Genomic DNA, 16,907 nt, shown 5'->3' with positions numbered 1-16,907 from the left:
GGACCACTGTTATGGTTCTAGTGCCCACATGGACAGCCCCACATCCATGCACATATGAACATCACAAATTAGCATTAGTGGGTTGTATTGTTTTGAAAATAATTAAGTTCCACTATGGACATATTATGCGATGTATAGTGTGTTGGAATACATACTGGCAAATCTGGCAGAATATGATATAACATATTTATTTTTTATCTTTTGAAGAATAGAAATTTTATGTAAAAAATCACAAAAAAATTTGAAAACTAAATCAAGCACAAACAAAGGACATAGGAAAATCTAATGCCTGTCTAAATAAAATTCTAAAAGCAGATAATTCAGGATGAAGAAGCCAATATATGATGCCAATTTACTTTACTTTTGAAGGACACCAGTTCCAATATCTAAGACATACTTATTCCAAGGATGAGTTTTTAAATCTTCTTCAGAAACCACCTCATGATGAATTTTCATCATAGTTTAGTTCATCTCTCATTCACTATCTGAAAAGTGTATCTATGTAGTAAACAGCGGTTAAGTCACAGACCCACAGCTCCTATTGGTGCAGACAATATGAGACTTTGGAGTGGTGAGCAGTAAATTTGGATTCTATATTAAACCTTTTGCTCCAATGTTTAGGTATCATATTGGATGTGGATGTGACATATTATAGAGGCAGAGGTGGTGGATGACTTTCCTAAAACAGTGTTTTCTGAACACTTCATGGCAGTTGGACACATGTACTCAGCAGTTGTGACAGTATGTGCAAGAGCTGTGTAAGCTCAAGACAGACTGAGTTCCTGCATGGACCAAGAGGTTGGTCATGATGTGCCAACTATGAGGAACCAGTAGTGATTGATGGCTTCCTGAAGAGAGTCAGTTTATTTCTGAGTGTTTATCCAACTACAGTGAATATTCATACACCCAAAAATGTATAGGCAGAATTAATTGCAATGGATGGTTTTAAAAAGCAATAGGACTGGAGAGATGGCTCAGGATTTTAGAACACTTGCTGCTCCCACAGAAGATGTTGGTTCAGTTCCTAGTACCAACATGGTAACTCACTATCTTCTGTAACTTCAGTTCTAGAAGATAATTTATGCTTCTGGCCATCGTGGGTAATGCTCTGATTATGGTTCACATACATACATGCAGATAAAAGACACCTAGACATAAAATAAAACTAAATCTTAAAAAGATAATATACAAAGTTGAATGCTTATAGAATTAGAACAGTATAAGGGAGGAATTAGGAAAGGGAATGAATGGGATAAAAATACAATTTATTGGATTATCAAAGAGTTAAAAAATATATTTAAAAACTTTTATACAAAGATCACAGAGATACTGAGTTAACTCAAAGAACATTAGTCTTGTAGCCCTTGAGAAGGAAGATCAATGAAAAGAAAACCTCATTTTTCAACTGTATACACGGAGATTCAGAGAAAATAGTAAGCCCTAGAATGTTGAAGTTAAAGAAATCATTTATAAAGATTTATTTTATTTTTTATTTATGTATACGCCTATGTTATGTTTGTGAGATTGCATGTATGTATGTTTTTATTTGCAAAAGAGAGAAGAGGATGTCAGTTACTCTGAATCTGGAGTTATAGAAAATCATCACCTACTCAGGGTGTGAGTGTGGGGAACCCGACTCTACTCCTCTAAAAAAGCAGCAAGTGCTATAAATCACTGAGCCTTCTGTCCAGCTCTTAATGGTATCATTTTTAAAAGAAAGATATGAGCAACTTTACTGAACAGAAAAGTAGAAATTAGCAAAAATTCAAAATTGTAAATGAAATGAATAGATTTTTAAAAGAGAATGAAGCAATTGTTTTATAGCTCAATGTATAAAAGTGTTTATCATATAAGCCTTATGATCACTTCTCATTTTCTGTAACCTGAATAAATCAGAAGGAAATAATTGACTCCACAAAGTTGCCCACATATCATCACTGATGTTCTGTGACATGTGTGTATCCACAGAGACACTATGCACACATACAACCCAGATAATAATAAAGAAAATACCATTAAAGGAAAAAAGAAATAGGAAACTGGACAAAATCTATAAATACCCCAGAAGACAGTCCTAATGAGGAATCATGTAGATATAATTGGCATGTGTGTATGTATGTAAACATTGTCTTGATTATTAATTGATGATATAGAAGGATAATGTATATTGTGAGCAGCATCATTCCTTACTTAGTGGGATCCTGAGAAGTATAGATGGAGGAAAATCCAAATGAAGGCCAAAAGACCATGGCCTATATATTTATTCTCTTCTTGTTCATGACTGTGTAAACAAAGAAAGTACATTGAAATCACTGAGAGATCTGTTAAGCCATATATAAAGGAGGGCATCTCAGAAAAAGAGAGGATAGGTGTCTGCCTGGCCCGGGAGGACTTTGCCTGAGCATAAGTGGGAGATATCTTGGCTCCAGGACTCGCTAAAATTAGTCTGCACAGGTGAGACTGTGGACTACAGAAGCTAACAGGCAGGACCCACAGAGCTTCTGAGGCAGCCCCCTTTTCAGGCTCCAGACATCCGGGCACCTTCCCTGCCAGAGGATAGGTGTCCGCCCTGCCAGGGAGGGCTTTGCAGGAGCACCTGGGGGAGCCATCTTGGTTCCTGGATCCCTCTGAGACTAGTCTGTGCAGTTGAGAGTGTGGACTACAGAAGCTAACAGCTTCTGAGACAGGCCGAAGCAACACAGCTTCTGGGACAGGTCCTGTTTTGGGCCTTCATCTTTGGCCAGGAGGGAGGTCCGAACACCAGATATCTGTGCACCTTCCTGTTCGGAGCTATTAAGGCAATGCTATTGTCCTGATCTCTGAATTGGGCCTCTCACCCTGAGAAGAAAAGAGGGTCAAAAGCGGGCCCCCAGATGCACTGCTCTGAGAACAACCACAGATCATTCCAGCCCTAAGTCAGCCCCGGATGTCCTGACCTCAAGATTTACCCTGATACTGCCAAGTTCCTGCTTCCCTGTGTAGTCGCCAAAAGAAAAATTTCTGCTGCCCCATCCCTCCTGGTGATAAGTACTTCCTCTTTTTCTGCTGCCCCATCCCTTATGCTAAGGTGCATTTCCTCTGCCCCATTCCTCCTGCTGAAAGGCACTTCCCCTTTTGCTTGTGTATTTAAACCTTGGACTGACTAATACATTGGGGCTTTGATGCATTCCAGAACGTTTCCGTGTCGTTATTCACACAAGGCCTTCATCCCTCACTACCCCCCATTTGGTTCTTAGGAGGAGGTCCCCTCGAGACCCTCGAATAACTGGACCTGTTGGACGGGTCACCTTCCCTGTAAGAGGAGAGCTTGCCTGCAGAGAGTGCTGTGACCATTGAAACTCAGATGAGAGCTAGTCTCCCATGTCTGCTGATAGAGGCTAAAAATCATGAGGGGAACAATCTCTAACCTGAGACAACTATAACAACTAACTCCAGAGATTACCAGATGGCGAAAGGTAAACGTAAGAATCTTACTAACAGAAACCAAGATCACTCACCATCATTAGAACCCAGCACTCCCACCTTGCCCAGTCCAGAGCACCCCAACACATCTGAAAAGCTAGACCCAGATTTAAAAACAAATCTTATAAAATTTTTAAGCATTTTAAGTTTATTATAAAAAAACTTCAAACAGAGAAATGGATACAGAAAACGTGGAACATTTACAGAATGGAGTGCTATGCAGCTATTAAAGCAATGAGTTTATGAAGTTCTTAGATAAATGGATTGATCTGGAGGTTGTCATACCAAGTGAGGTAACCCAATCACAAAAGATCACACATGATATGCACTCACTGATAAGTGGATAATACCCATAAGTTTAGAATCCTTCTTAGAAGGGGAACAACATAACCATGGAAGGAGTTATAGAGGCAAAGTTCAGAGCAGAGCCTGAAGGAACTACAATCTAGAGACTGCCTCACTTGCAGATCCATCCCATGAACAACCATCAAACCCAGACAATGTGGTAGATGCCAAAAAGAGCTTGCTGTCAGGAGCCTGATAGAGCTGTCTCCTGAGGGGCTTTTCTAGTTCCTGGCAAATACAGAAGTGGATGCTCACAATCATCCATTGGATGGAGCAGAATGTCCCTAATGAAGGAACTAGAGAAAGTACCCAGGGAGCTTAAGGGGTTTGAAGCCCCATAAGTGGATCATCAATATGAACTAACCAGTACCCCAAGAGCTCCTTGGAACTAAACCCCCAATCAAAGAAAACACATGGTAGGCCTCAGGAACAGTGGGAGCCATCTTGGTTCTGCACAGGTGAGAGTGTGCACACAGAAGCAGACAGCTTCTGGGTCAGGTGTGAGCCACAGAGCTTCTGAGGCAGCGCCCTTTTTGGGCTCCAGACATCCGACCACCTGCCTGGCCAGAGAACAGGTGTCCACCCGGCCCGGAAGGTTTTTGCCTCAGGAACGGCAGGAGCCATCTTGGTTCCGGGACTCCGCCGAAAAGGAGTCTGCACAGGTGAGAGTGTGCACACTGAAGTAGATAGCTTCTGGGTCAGGTGTGAGCCACAGAGCTTCTGAGGCAGCGCCCTTTTTGGGCTCCTGACATCCGACCATCTTCTGCTCCACTGCAGCACTGGGGTTCCTGGCCCGGGGTGTCTCTGGACACCCACAAGGACCCACACAGGATCCTCCACGGGATCCTAAGACCTCTGGTGAGTGGAACACAGTGTCTGCTCCAATCCAATTGCGCAGAACCTGAGACTGCATTAACTAGGGAGGCATATAACCCGGCCTGATTAGGGGCACAAGTTACCTGGGTTCCTTGTGTGCTGAGTTTCTGGACACCCTCAAGTTCCTCACAGGACCCTCCATGGGATCTTAAGACCTCTGGTGAGTGGAACACAACTTCTGCCAGGAAGCAGGTTCGAACACCAGATATCTGGGCACCTTCCCTGCAAGAGGAGAGCTTGCCTGCAGAGAGTACTCTGACCACTGAAACTAAGGATAGAGCTAATTGCCCAGCTCTGCTGATAGAGGCTAACATAATGACCTGAGGAACAAGCTCTAACCAGAGACAACTATAACAACTAGCTCCAAAGAATTACAGATGGCGAATGGCAAAGGTAAGAATCCTACTAACAGAAATCAAGAACACTCACCATCATCAGAACCCAGCACTCCCATCCCATCTAGTCCTGGGCACCCCAACACAACCGAAAATCTAGACCCGGATTTAAAAGCATATCTCATGGTAGAGGACATCAAGAAGGACTTTAATAACTCACTTAAAGAAATACAGTAGAACACTGCTAAAGAGTTACAAGTCCTTAAAGAAAAACAGGAAAACACAACCGAACAGGTGATGAAAATGAACAAAACCATACTAGACCTAAAAAGGGAAGTAGACACAATAAGGAAAACCCAAAATGAGGCAACGCTGTAGATAGAAACCCTAGGAAAGAAATCTGGAACCATAGATACGAGCATCAGCAACAGAATACAAGAGATGGAAAAGAGAATTTCAGGTGCAGAAGATTCCATAGAGAACATCTGCACAACAATCAAAGAAAATACAAAACGCAAAAGCATCCTAACTCAAAACATCCAGGAAATACAGGACACAATGAGAAGACCAAACCTACGGATAATAGGAGTTGATGAGAATGAAGATTTGCAACTTAAAGGGCCAGCGAATATCTTAAACAAAATTATAGAAGAAAACTTCCCAAACCTAAAGAAAGAGATGCCCATGAACATACAAGAAGGCTACAGAACTCCAAATAGACGGGACAAGAAAAGAAATTCCTTCTGACACATAATAATCAAAACAACAAATGCACTAAATAAAGATAGAATATTAAAAGCAGTAAGGGAGTGTGGCCTCCCTTCCCCCAGCCTGGAACTTGCTTGCTCAAGGGTGGAGCTACCAGCTCATTCGTCCCGCCACGCCTACTATTGGAACCTGCCTTTGCCGCCTGGAGGCACACAGGTGTTCGTCCTGCTACTGGACCCTGAGTTACTTGGCAGGATATTGGGTTCCCTCCCCCTTCCTTTATAACTGAGTGTCTGAAAATAGTAAAATTGAGCCTTGATCAGAACGTTGTTGTCTTGGCTCCATTGTTTCTTCTGCCCCGTCTAGATTCCTCTCTTTTCAGTTCGAATTGCCATTCTCAGTTGAACCATTCGTGTTGTGGACTGCGGGCAGGCCGCAACAAGGGAGAAAGGTCAAGTAACATATAAAGGCAGGCCTTTAAGAAAGCTAAAAACTCCTGTACAAGAACTTCTGGGATGTATGACCATCTGTGTTCTCAACCTCTACTACAGAGCTCAGGGAGTCTTATGAAAGAATTGTGGGTAAGATTGAAGGAGCTGGAAGTGTCAAGATCATCAGAAGAAAACCTGCAGAGCCAATTAACCTGGGTCTATGGGGGCTCCCAGAGACTGAACCACCAACAAAAGAGTATGCACTGATTGGATCTAGGCTGCCTGTACATATGTAACAAGTAATCATCTTAGTCTTCATATGTGTCTCATGTAGACTAATTGAACCAGGGGTTGTCTCTGACTATGACTCTGTTGCCTCCTTTTGTATCCCTTTCCCACAGTTGGGCTGCCCTGTCTGGCCTCAGTGGGAGAGGTTGTACTTAGTTCTATGCGATTTGATGCACCAGGTGGGTTTGTCCCTGAGTGGGTGAATGCCAGGGAACCCCCTTCCTTGAGGAGAGGGGACAGAATGAGGAAGTTGTAAGTGTGCAGCTGGGAGGAGAATAGCGAGGTGGCTGCAAGCAGGATGTAAATAGAATAAAACAAATGAAAACATTAAGAATATATATATTTCCTTGCAAATAATGAAGCTGGTATTCATGTAAAGTATGATAAATGCACAAATACTGAGTAATTCTTGTGCAATTTCCATAGTGTCACACTTAGAAAATTTTTCATGTCCAATCTCATTCAATAAAACTACAAATAAATGACCTATTTAAATGAAAATAAAATGTTTTAAAGCTGGAATTCTATAAAGTGAATTGGAATTTGCTGATAATACACAAGATAATAATAATAGTAGCAAATATATGATGACTCAAGATTCCATGGTTCTAGGCTGAAGAGATGACTCTCAAAGATGGAGATATATTAGTAGTACTGTATGGCTTAGGTAGAGGACCTGAGAAGAGTTCCTAGGACCCAAAGAAGGAAGTTTACAGCTACATGCAAATGCAGGTCCCTTGGAACCAAGGCACTCTTCTGGCCTCTGAAGGTACTACAAACAGAAAGGTATACACATCACCACCACTACCACTACTGTTGCTACTACTAGTATTAGTAAGACAAGCTTTTAAAAAATCGCCCTCACAATTCCACAACAGGATTTATTCTATGATCATATCCAGGTATTCAAGATATAAACCAACAGGAACATAAACATCAGTGTTCATATAATATTCAAAAGTTTTGAAAACTTATTCCCATGGGAACATCCCTGGGGGGAATCCGGCCATTTTCTCCTGGTAAACTTTATCGAAGGCTTCAGCTTGGGCTACTGTGAAGTGATTCTTCCAGTCCCCAGTTGTGCCTGTAAAATGTGAAGGAGACACATAGGTGGAATAATAATGGTTGTAACACTGCACTAGCTCTTCCCATCATATGCGTTTACCTTCTGTTTGATAATGATCACCCAGTTACTATGCTACATCCACTCCAGTAGTGACTCACATTACAGGTTTAGAAATCTGTAAACAATCCTGAGGCACAGTTTCAATGAAAGAGCCTCCTGGAACCTTGGCATTCCCATAACTAGAATGCCCCAGATTTGTTTCTGCAATATTGTGGAGGGTCTTGCATGTTTTCTTATGGTATTTTACTGGAAAAGATTTAGAAGTTTCAGGGCTAGCTTAGCAAAGTATACTTAGAATCTTCATTACAGCCAGGTATAGCAGGTTACACTGCATATTAGAAGCAAGTTGATGAATCCCCTACAGATACTTAAAAGACCATCCAAGTTACACTCATATGCAAGCATTTACCAAGGTCTAGGAAATAGGAGGGTTGTGATATTGCATTTTTCATGAGAAGGTTTGCTAGAGCAGAACCCCCTGGTGATAGCTTTCACAAGGCTCACTGGAGTAGCACAAATTGTGACTAGGGTATGAAATCCTTACCTGTCATTAGCTGACTCTAGGCAGGGCTGTTTTATCTTTACTGTAAATATTACCTGGTTCCTGTAAGTCTTTTGAAGTCATTTCTCTGTTTTGTGTCAGATACTTCAATGTACTTTGCCTGCTGTGACACCCTACTCCTTTGTTTTCTGTATTATATAAGACTGGTGTTCCATTAGTGACAATACATTCAGATTCAGCACACTCTTTTCTGTCTGTGTCTGTCTGTAAATTCTCTTAGACTCCATGCCCACCTGCTGAAACCTTCATTCCCATGGATTGAGCGAGGCTGACTGAGCATGGTCCCTGGCATTAATAAATAAAACTACCATTTTCTCTAGAAAATGTCTTCGGTCCTGAAATCATATATACAAACTTCTAACTCTGTCTAAATTATGTCCTACATTTCCTCTCCCAACCTATATGCTAGACAATCTAACAGCAGCAACACTGGGTTGATCATTGTATATGTACACAGATTATTCCTGCTTCCCAACAAACCTGTTTCTATCATGCTATCCTACTCAGAAGTGTTTATCATCTCAATGATTCAATCAGACTTCAACCGTTCTGTCTACATCTTAGTATTTACTTATAGAAGTAAATAATTTTAAAGCAACTTTTAACCAATATCTTAAAGTAGTTTCTACTTGTGTGTGTGTGGGTTTACGAATGCTGCAGATACACACAGTTATGAGCAGCCTTTCAGCTGTCTTGATTTTCTCACCAGATACAATAGACACAGACCCTCCCAGCTGAGGGCATTGCAGGACTTTGTTTCACTCATCCATGGTGTTTGGTGATGCATGAAGATCTGTATAATTTCAGCTCCTGCTCTGTGTAGCACTGTTTTCTCACCATATAATGTTTTTCACCACTCCATTCCAGAATGTCTTTAGTTTGAGTTTTAGAGATTAATCAACCGCTCATGCTGTGTTGTATCTTCCTTCACCCTAGAAGGCTGTATTTCATATATTTACATCTTGCTCTTTGTCTCCTTATTAATGACACTGTAACCTTCTCTTCCCATCTTTCCTCCATTTACAACACAGCAGGCTCCATCCTTGCTCTATTTTCTAGCTGTGACACTGTAATGTGTACTATGCATTTATGCTTTGAATATACACACAGAACATGTATCTAATATATTTGAATAGAAAATGTTTCTGAAATTACTAAATGGTTCATTTTAAAAAGAGTGCCAGACATATTGGACATACTCAGTGTGGGATTTTTAAATAAATTCGTGAATACCTGAGAATGGTATAGGCAGTGCTCCTATTTTGCTGATGAGGAAAATTTAGTCTTTGAGATATTACCAGTATGACAGTGATAGATGTGTATTTGAATCCAAAAACAATGACAATAGAAGCCATTCTCTTCTTTATCACATTACTTTCTTTCTGTATCATCACATAAGTTAATTTTAATTCCCCAGAGAGCTATATTAAAGAAAATATAAAGAATTCATAAAAATGTAAATCCCTGATACAGCATATTAAAATAACATACTATAATTTATATGAATATAAAAGTGTCATCTAATGAGATGGGTAGCTATTAATATTCATTGTGCTCTCAGGTTCTTTCTTTTCTTTATTCGAACATGTTTTCTTATGGTTGTTGACAGCATGCCTGAATCCTGATAAGCCAAACCAGATGTTGCTAGACTACAAGCATCTCAACAAATTCAATATGGATTCCCAATGGAATAAATCAGTCCATCTGAGAAACCACATCTTTGGAGGAACACACATGGAGTTGTAAGTTCACCTATGTGCAAATTCTTTGCACCTTATTGATGCACTTTTATTTTCATTCCTTGTTTCTAAAAATCTCTCCAATCTTTTGTAAGTCAGATGGTAGGATAACCCTAGCATGTGGTGTCTTAACTCTTTTTTTTTTAACTTTGGAAATTTTGTATTTATCATTTTTAATTTTATTGCTTGAAAATTCCATACACGTGTATAATTGATTTAATCAAATCCACCCCCCCACTCTCTCCCCGCCAGTTACTTTTATTTTCCCCACATCACTTTCCCCTATTTCCTGTATTCTTTTAAAAGCCACCAAGGGTTTGCTTGACGCTGATAGTATGCACATAGTTCCGTTGCGTTCACTGGAGCATGAGCAACTTATTAGGGATCACATCCCTGAAGCAAACTGATGTCTGCCCCACTTCCAGGACATCAGTGTCCAATAGCTTTTCAGATAGGGGTGGGACTTCAGAAGGCCCATACCTATCCGAGTTGGGTGTTTAGTTGGCTTATTCATGTCTTGCATCTATAGTTCATGGCTACAGCACCCTTGTCGAGTCTGATAAACATCATTTTGCTCGAGTGCTCCCTGATTTCTATCTATCTTCCCACTCTTGAGATGATTCTTGTTCCTTGAAGAGATTGAGAGTGACATGGATGAGCCCTGTAAGATAGAAAGCTCTTGGTATCTTTCAATATCATAAAAGTGAATTTCAAATGCATTTGGCACGTTGGGAGGGAAATCAGTATAATAGACTATGTTGCTCATGTTATAGTTGTGAATTGTTTGATTTTCCTTTAAAAAATATTTTATGTAGCCCCATGGTGATGCAGAGTTTAACTTCAATTAAAGTGAACTATTTTTATTTTTTAATTTATTTTTAATTAGATATTTCCTTCATTTACAGTTCCAGTGCTATCCCAAAAGTCCCCCATATCCTCCCACCCCACTCCACTACCCACCCAAATTCTTGGCCCTGGCATTTCCCTATACTGAGGCATATAAAGCATGCAAGATAAATGGGCCTCTCTTTCCAATGATGGCTGACTAAACCATCTTCTGATACATACGCAGCTAGAGCCACGATCTCTGGGGGGTACTGATTAGTTTATATTTTTGTTCTGCCTATAGGGTTGCAGATCCTTTAAGCTCCTTGGGTAATTTCTCTAGCTCCTCCATTGGGGGACCTGTGATCCATCCAATAGCTAACTGTGAGTATCCACTTCTGTGTTTGCTAGGCCCCATCATAATTTCACAAGAGACAGCTATATCAGGGTCCTTTCAGCAAAATCTTGCTAGGGTATTCAATGGTGTCAGCGTTTGGAGGCTGATTATGGGATGGATACCTGGGTATGGCAGTCTCTAGATGGTCCATCCTTTTGCTTCAGCTCAAAACTTTGTCTCTGTAACTCCTTCAATGGGTGTTTTGTTCCCAATTGTAAGAAGGGGCACAGTATCCACACTTTGGTCTTCGTTCTTCAGTTTCATGAGGTTGGAAATTATATATTGTATCTTGGGTATTCTAAATTTCTGGGCTAATATCCACTTATCAGTGAGTATATATCATGTGAGTTCTTTTGTGATTGGGTTACCTCACTCAGGATGATGCCCTCCAGGTCCATCCATTTGCCTAGGAAATTCATAAATTCATTCTTTTTAATAGCTGAGGAGTACTCCATTGTGTAAATGTACCACATTTTCTGTATCCATTCCTCTGTTGAGGGGCATCTGGGTCCTTTCCAACTTCTGGCTATTATAAATAAGGCTGCTATAAACAGTGGAGCATGTGTCCTTCTTACCGGTTGGAACATCTTCTGGATATATGCCCAGGAGAGGTATTGCTGGATCCTCCGATAGTACTATGTCCATATTTCTGAGGAACCACAAGACTGATTTCCAGAGTGGTTGTACAACCTTGCAATCCCACCAACAATGGGGGAGTGTTCTTCTTTCTCCACATCCTCTCCAGAATCTGCTGTCACCTGAATTTTTAATCTTAGCCATTTTGACTGGTGTGAGGTGGAATCTCAGGGTTGTTTTGATTTGAATTTCCATGATAATTAAGGATACTGAACATTTTTTCAGGTGATTCTCAGCCATTCGGTATTCCCTAGGTGAGAATTCTTTTTTAGCACTGCACCCCATTTAATGGGGTTATTTGATTGTCTGGAGTCCACCTTCTTGAGTTCTTTATATATATGGGATTTTATATATATATATATATATATATATATATATATATATATATATATATGTAAAAATCCTTTCCCAATCTGTTGGTGACCTTTTTGTATTATTGAGAGTGTCTTTTGCCTTTCAGAAGCCTTGCAAATTTATGAGGTCCCATTTGTCGATTCTCAATCTTAAAGCACAAGCCATTGCTATTCTATTCAGGAATTTTTCCCCTATGCCCATATCTTCGACGCTTTTCCCCACTTCCTCCTCTATAAGTTTCAGTGTCTCTGGTTTTATGTGGAGTTCCTTGATCCACTTAGATTTGACCTTAGTACAAGAAGATAGGAATGGATCAATTCACATTCTTCTACGTGATAACCACCAGTTGTACCAGCACCATTTGTTGAAAATGCTTTCTTTTTTCCACTGGATGGTTCTAGCTCCCTTGTCAACGATCAAGTGACCATAGGAGTGTGGGTTCATATATGGGTCTTCAATTCTGTTCCATTGATCTACTTGTCTGTCATTATACCAGTACCATGCAGTTTTTATCACAATTGCTCTGTAGTACAGCTTTAGGTCAGGCATGGTAATTCCAACAGAGGTTCTTTTATCCTAGAGAAGAGCTTTTGCTATCCTAGGTTTTTTGTTTTTCTAGATGAATTTTCACTTTGCCCTTTCTAATTCGTTGAAGAATTGAGTTGGAAGTTTGATGGGGATGGCATTGGATCTGTAGATTGCTTTTGGCAAGATAGCTATTTTTACTATATTGATCCTGCCAGTTCATGAGCATGGGAGATTTTTCCATCTTCTGAGATCTTCTTTAATTTCTTTCTTCAGAGACTTGAAATTCTTATCATAGAGATCTTTCACTTCCTTAGTTAGAGTCACGCAAGGTATTTTACAATATTTGTGACTATTGAGAATGGTGTTGTTTCCCTAATTAATTTCTCAGTCTTTTTATCCTTTGTGTAGAGAAAGACCATTGAATTGTTTGAGTCAATTTTATATCCAGCTACATCCCAGAAGCTGTTTATCAGATTTAGTAGTTATCTGGTGGAATTTTTAGGGTCAGTTATATATACTATCATATCATCTGCAAAAAGTGATATTTTGACTTCTTCCTTTCCAATTTATATTCCCTTGATCTCCTTTTATTGTCAAATTGCTGTGGCTAGGACTTCAAGTACAATGCTTTTGTTGGTTGGGAGATTATAAATAACTGCTTCTATTTCATTAGGTGATATAGGACTGTTTTGACTGAACCTGATTTAACTTTGGTACCTGGTATCTGTCTAGAAATTTGCCCATCTCATCCAGGTTCTCAAGTTTTCTTGATTATAGCCTTTTGTAGAAGGATCTGCTGATGTTCTGGATTTCTTCAGGATATGTTGTTTTGTCTCTCTTTTCATATCTGATTTTCTTAATGAGGATGCTGTCCCTGTGCCCTCTAGTGAGTCTGGCTAAGGGTTTATCTATCTTGTTGATTTTCTCAAAGAAATATCTCCTTGTTTGGTTGATTGTTTGAATAGTTCTTCTTGTTTCCACTTGGTTGATTTTCCCCCTGAGTTTGATTATTTCCTGCTGTCTATTCCTCTTGGGTGAATTTGCTTCCTTTTGTTCTAGAGCTTTTAGGTGTGTTGTCAAGCTGCTACCGTGTGCTCTCTCTAGTTTCTTTTTGGAGGCACTCAGTGCTATGAATTTTCCTCTTAGAAATGCTTTCATTGTGTCCCATAAGTTTGGGTGTGTTGTGGCTTTATTTTCCTTAAACTCTAAAAAGTCTTTAATTTCTTTCTTTGTTCCTTCCTTGACCAAGGTATCATTGAGAAGGGTGTTGTTCAGTTTCCACGTGAATGTTGGCTTTTTATTATTTATATTGTTATTGAAGATCAGCCTTCGTCCATGGTGATCTGATAGGATGCATGGGACAATTTCAATATTTTTGTATCTGTTGAGGCCTGTTTTGTGACCAATAATATGGTCAATTTTGGAGAAGGTACCATGAGGTGCTGAGAAGTTTTAGTTTTAGGATAAAATATTCTGTAGATTTCTGTTAGATCCATTTGTTTCATAACTTCTGTTACTTTCACTGTGTCCCTGTTTAGTTTCTGTTTCCATGATCTGTCCATTGTTGAAAGTGGTGTGTTGAAGTATCCCTCTATTATTGTTGAGGTGCAATGTGTGCTTTGAGTTTTATTAACGTTTCTTTAATGAATGTGGCTGCCTTTTCATTTGGAGTACAGATATTCAGAATTGAGAGATCCTCTTGGAGGATTTTACCTTTGATGAGAATGAAGTGTCCCTCTTTGTCTTTTTGGATAAATTTGGGTTGGAAGTTTGCGAGATAAGGAAGGAACTAAGTCAAAAGTCTCTGTTCAAGGTTCAATTTTTACTATTTTGGCACTCAGTTATAAAGGAAGGGGGAGGGTCCCAATTTCCGCCAAATAATCTTGGGGTCTAGTAGCAGGGTGATCACGTGATGGCTTCGGAATGGCAAAGCAGCAGGTTCCAGCCGTGAACATGGCAAAATGATTGAGCAGGAAGCTCCATCCAGGTGTAAACAGTAGAACCATTAAGGCTGGGGGAGGGGAGGCTACAGAAGTTGATCTTATTCAATATTAGAATGGCTACTCCAGCTTCTTTCTTTGGACCATTTGCTTGCAAAATTGTTTTCCAGCCTTTCATTCTGATGTAGTGTCTGTCTTTTTCCCTGAAATGGGTTTCCTGTAAGCAGCAAAATATTGGGTCCTCTTTGTGTACCTAGTTTGTTAGTCTATGTCTTTTTATTGGGGAATTGAGTCCAATGCTATTAAGAGATATTAGGGAAAAGTAATTGTTGCTTCCTATAATTTTTGTTGTTAGAGATGGCATTCTGCTCTTGTAGCTGTCTTCTTTTAGGTTTGTTGAAGGATTACTTTCTTGCTTTTTCTAGGGCGTGGTTTCTGTCCTGGTATTGTTTTTTTTTTTTTTTTTTTTCTGTTATTATCCTTTGAAGAGATGGATTTGTGGAAAGATAATATGTGAATTTGGTTTTGTCTTGGAATACTTTGGTTTTTCATCTATGGTAATTGAAAGTTTGGATGGGTACAGTATCCTGGGGTGGCATTTGTGTTCTCTTAGTGTCTGTATAACATCTGTCCAGGATCTTCTGGCTTTCATAATCTCTGGTGAAAAGTCTGGTGTATTTCTGATAGGCCTGCCTTTATGTGTTACTTGACCCCTTTCCCTTAGTGCTTTTAATATTCTATATTTATTTAGTGCATTTGCTGTTCTGATTATTATGTGTCGGGAGGAATTTCTTTTCTGGTCCAGTCTATTTGGAGTTTTGTAGGCTTCTTGTATGTTCATGGGCATGTCATTCTTTAGGTTTGGGAAGTTTTCTTCTATAATTTTGTTGAAGACATTTGCTGGCCCTTTAAGTTGAAAATCTTCATTCTTATCAATTCCTATTAATTTGTAGGTTTGGTCTTCTCATTGTGTCCTGGATTTCCTGGATGTTTTGAGTTAAGATCTTTTTGCATTTTGCATTTACTTTGATTGTTGTGTAGATGTTCTCTATGGATTCTTCTGCACCTGAGATTCTCTCTTCTATCTCTTGTATTTTGTTGCTGATGATTGCATCTATGGTTCCAGAGTTCTTTCCTAGGGTTTCTATCTCCAGCGTTGCCTCACTTTGGGTTTTCTTTATTGTGTCTACTTCCCTTTTTAGGTCTAGTATTGTTTTGTTCATTTCCGTCACCTGTTTGGATGTGTTTTCCTGTTTTACTTTAAGGACTTGTAACTCTTTGTAGTGTTCTCGTGCATTTCTTTAAGTGAGTTATTAAAGTCCTTCTTGATGTCCTCTACCATCATCATGAGATATGCTTTTAAATCTGGGTCTAGCTTTTCGGGTGTGTTGGGCTGCCCAGGACTGGGGGAGGAGGGAGTGCTACATTATGATGATGGTGATTGGTCTTGGTTTCTGTTAGTAAGATTCTTACACTTGCCTTTCACCATCTGACAATCTCTGGAATTAGTTGTTATAGTTGTCTCTGGTTAGAGCTTGTTCATCCCGTGATTCTGTTAGCCTCTATCAGCAGACCTGGGAGACTAGCTCTCTCCTCTGAGTTTCAGTGGTCAGAGTACTCTCTGCATGCAAGCTCTCCTCTTACAGGGAAGGTGCACAGATACCTGGTGTTTGGGACTCCCTCCTGGCAGAAGATGAAGGCCCAAAACAGGACCTGTCCCAGAAGCTGTGTTGCTTCTGCCTGTCACAGAAGCTGTTAGCTTCTGTAGTCCACACTCACCTGCACAGACTAGTCTCAGAGGGATGCAGGAACCAAGATGGATCCCCCAGGAGCTCCGGCAAAGCCCTCCCAGGCAGAGCAGACACCTCTCCTCTGGCAGTGGAGGTTCCCAGATGTCTGGAGCCTGAAACGGGGTCTGTCTCAGAAGCTGTCCTCTAGGGACCTTGGGGGTGTCCGCTGACTCTGAGCCCTGGTGACCAAGTGCTAGAGCTGACTGGAAGGGACTTGTGACCCTGGTCAGGCCGGCTTTCCTACTTCCCTAATGCTGTCTCAGGTCCTGAGAAATTGCTTAGGAGTAGAAGTTGTGTGCCACTCATTGGTGGTCTTAAGATCGGGTGGAGAGTCCTGTAGGGGACCTTGGGGGTGTCCGCGGAATCTGAGCCAAAGGTGACCTGGTGCTGGCTCCTACTGGAAGGGACTTGTCCTGGCTTAACTCTTGTTGAAAAAGAACTTCTTCATAATTCTAAAGGCTGCAGATTTCACATCAGAGTATTGTATAAATCTTTGTAGGATTTTCTTTTTGGCTTGAAGATGACTGGTTTCTTCTGTTGTCTTTGGGTCATTTTCCCTTTTTGA

General features: G+C 40.3%; 1 protein-coding gene across 9 annotated transcripts in view; it reads right to left on the bottom strand.

Moving 5' to 3' along the window:
* LOC147003503 (sulfotransferase 2A2-like) overlaps positions 1–16,907 on the bottom strand; it is a 70,393-nt gene that overhangs the window by 15,474 nt on the left and 38,012 nt on the right. The window contains exons 6-7 of one of the 9 annotated variants that reach the window (XM_085842164.1): positions 16,332–16,455; positions 7,307–7,529 (exon numbers count right to left, since the gene is read on the bottom strand). The exons of 3 other annotated variants lie outside the window; for them this stretch is intronic. In XM_085842164.1, the coding sequence (XP_085698290.1) occupies positions 7,484–7,529; positions 16,332–16,455 (170 nt within the window). In that variant the 3' untranslated portion in view covers positions 7,307–7,483. 5 more of the 9 variants (XM_085842163.1, XM_085842161.1, XM_085842166.1 and 2 more) reach the window with 5 other exon arrangements.

Source organism: Mus caroli, unplaced genomic scaffold (assembly GCF_978045245.1).
Source record: "Mus caroli unplaced genomic scaffold, Mus_caroli_1 scaffold_8, whole genome shotgun sequence".
In the NCBI taxonomy this organism is placed as follows: domain Eukaryota; kingdom Metazoa; phylum Chordata; class Mammalia; order Rodentia; family Muridae; genus Mus; species Mus caroli.
The sequence above is the reverse complement of the archived record's forward strand: the minus strand, read 5'-3'. Positions and strand labels throughout refer to the sequence as shown.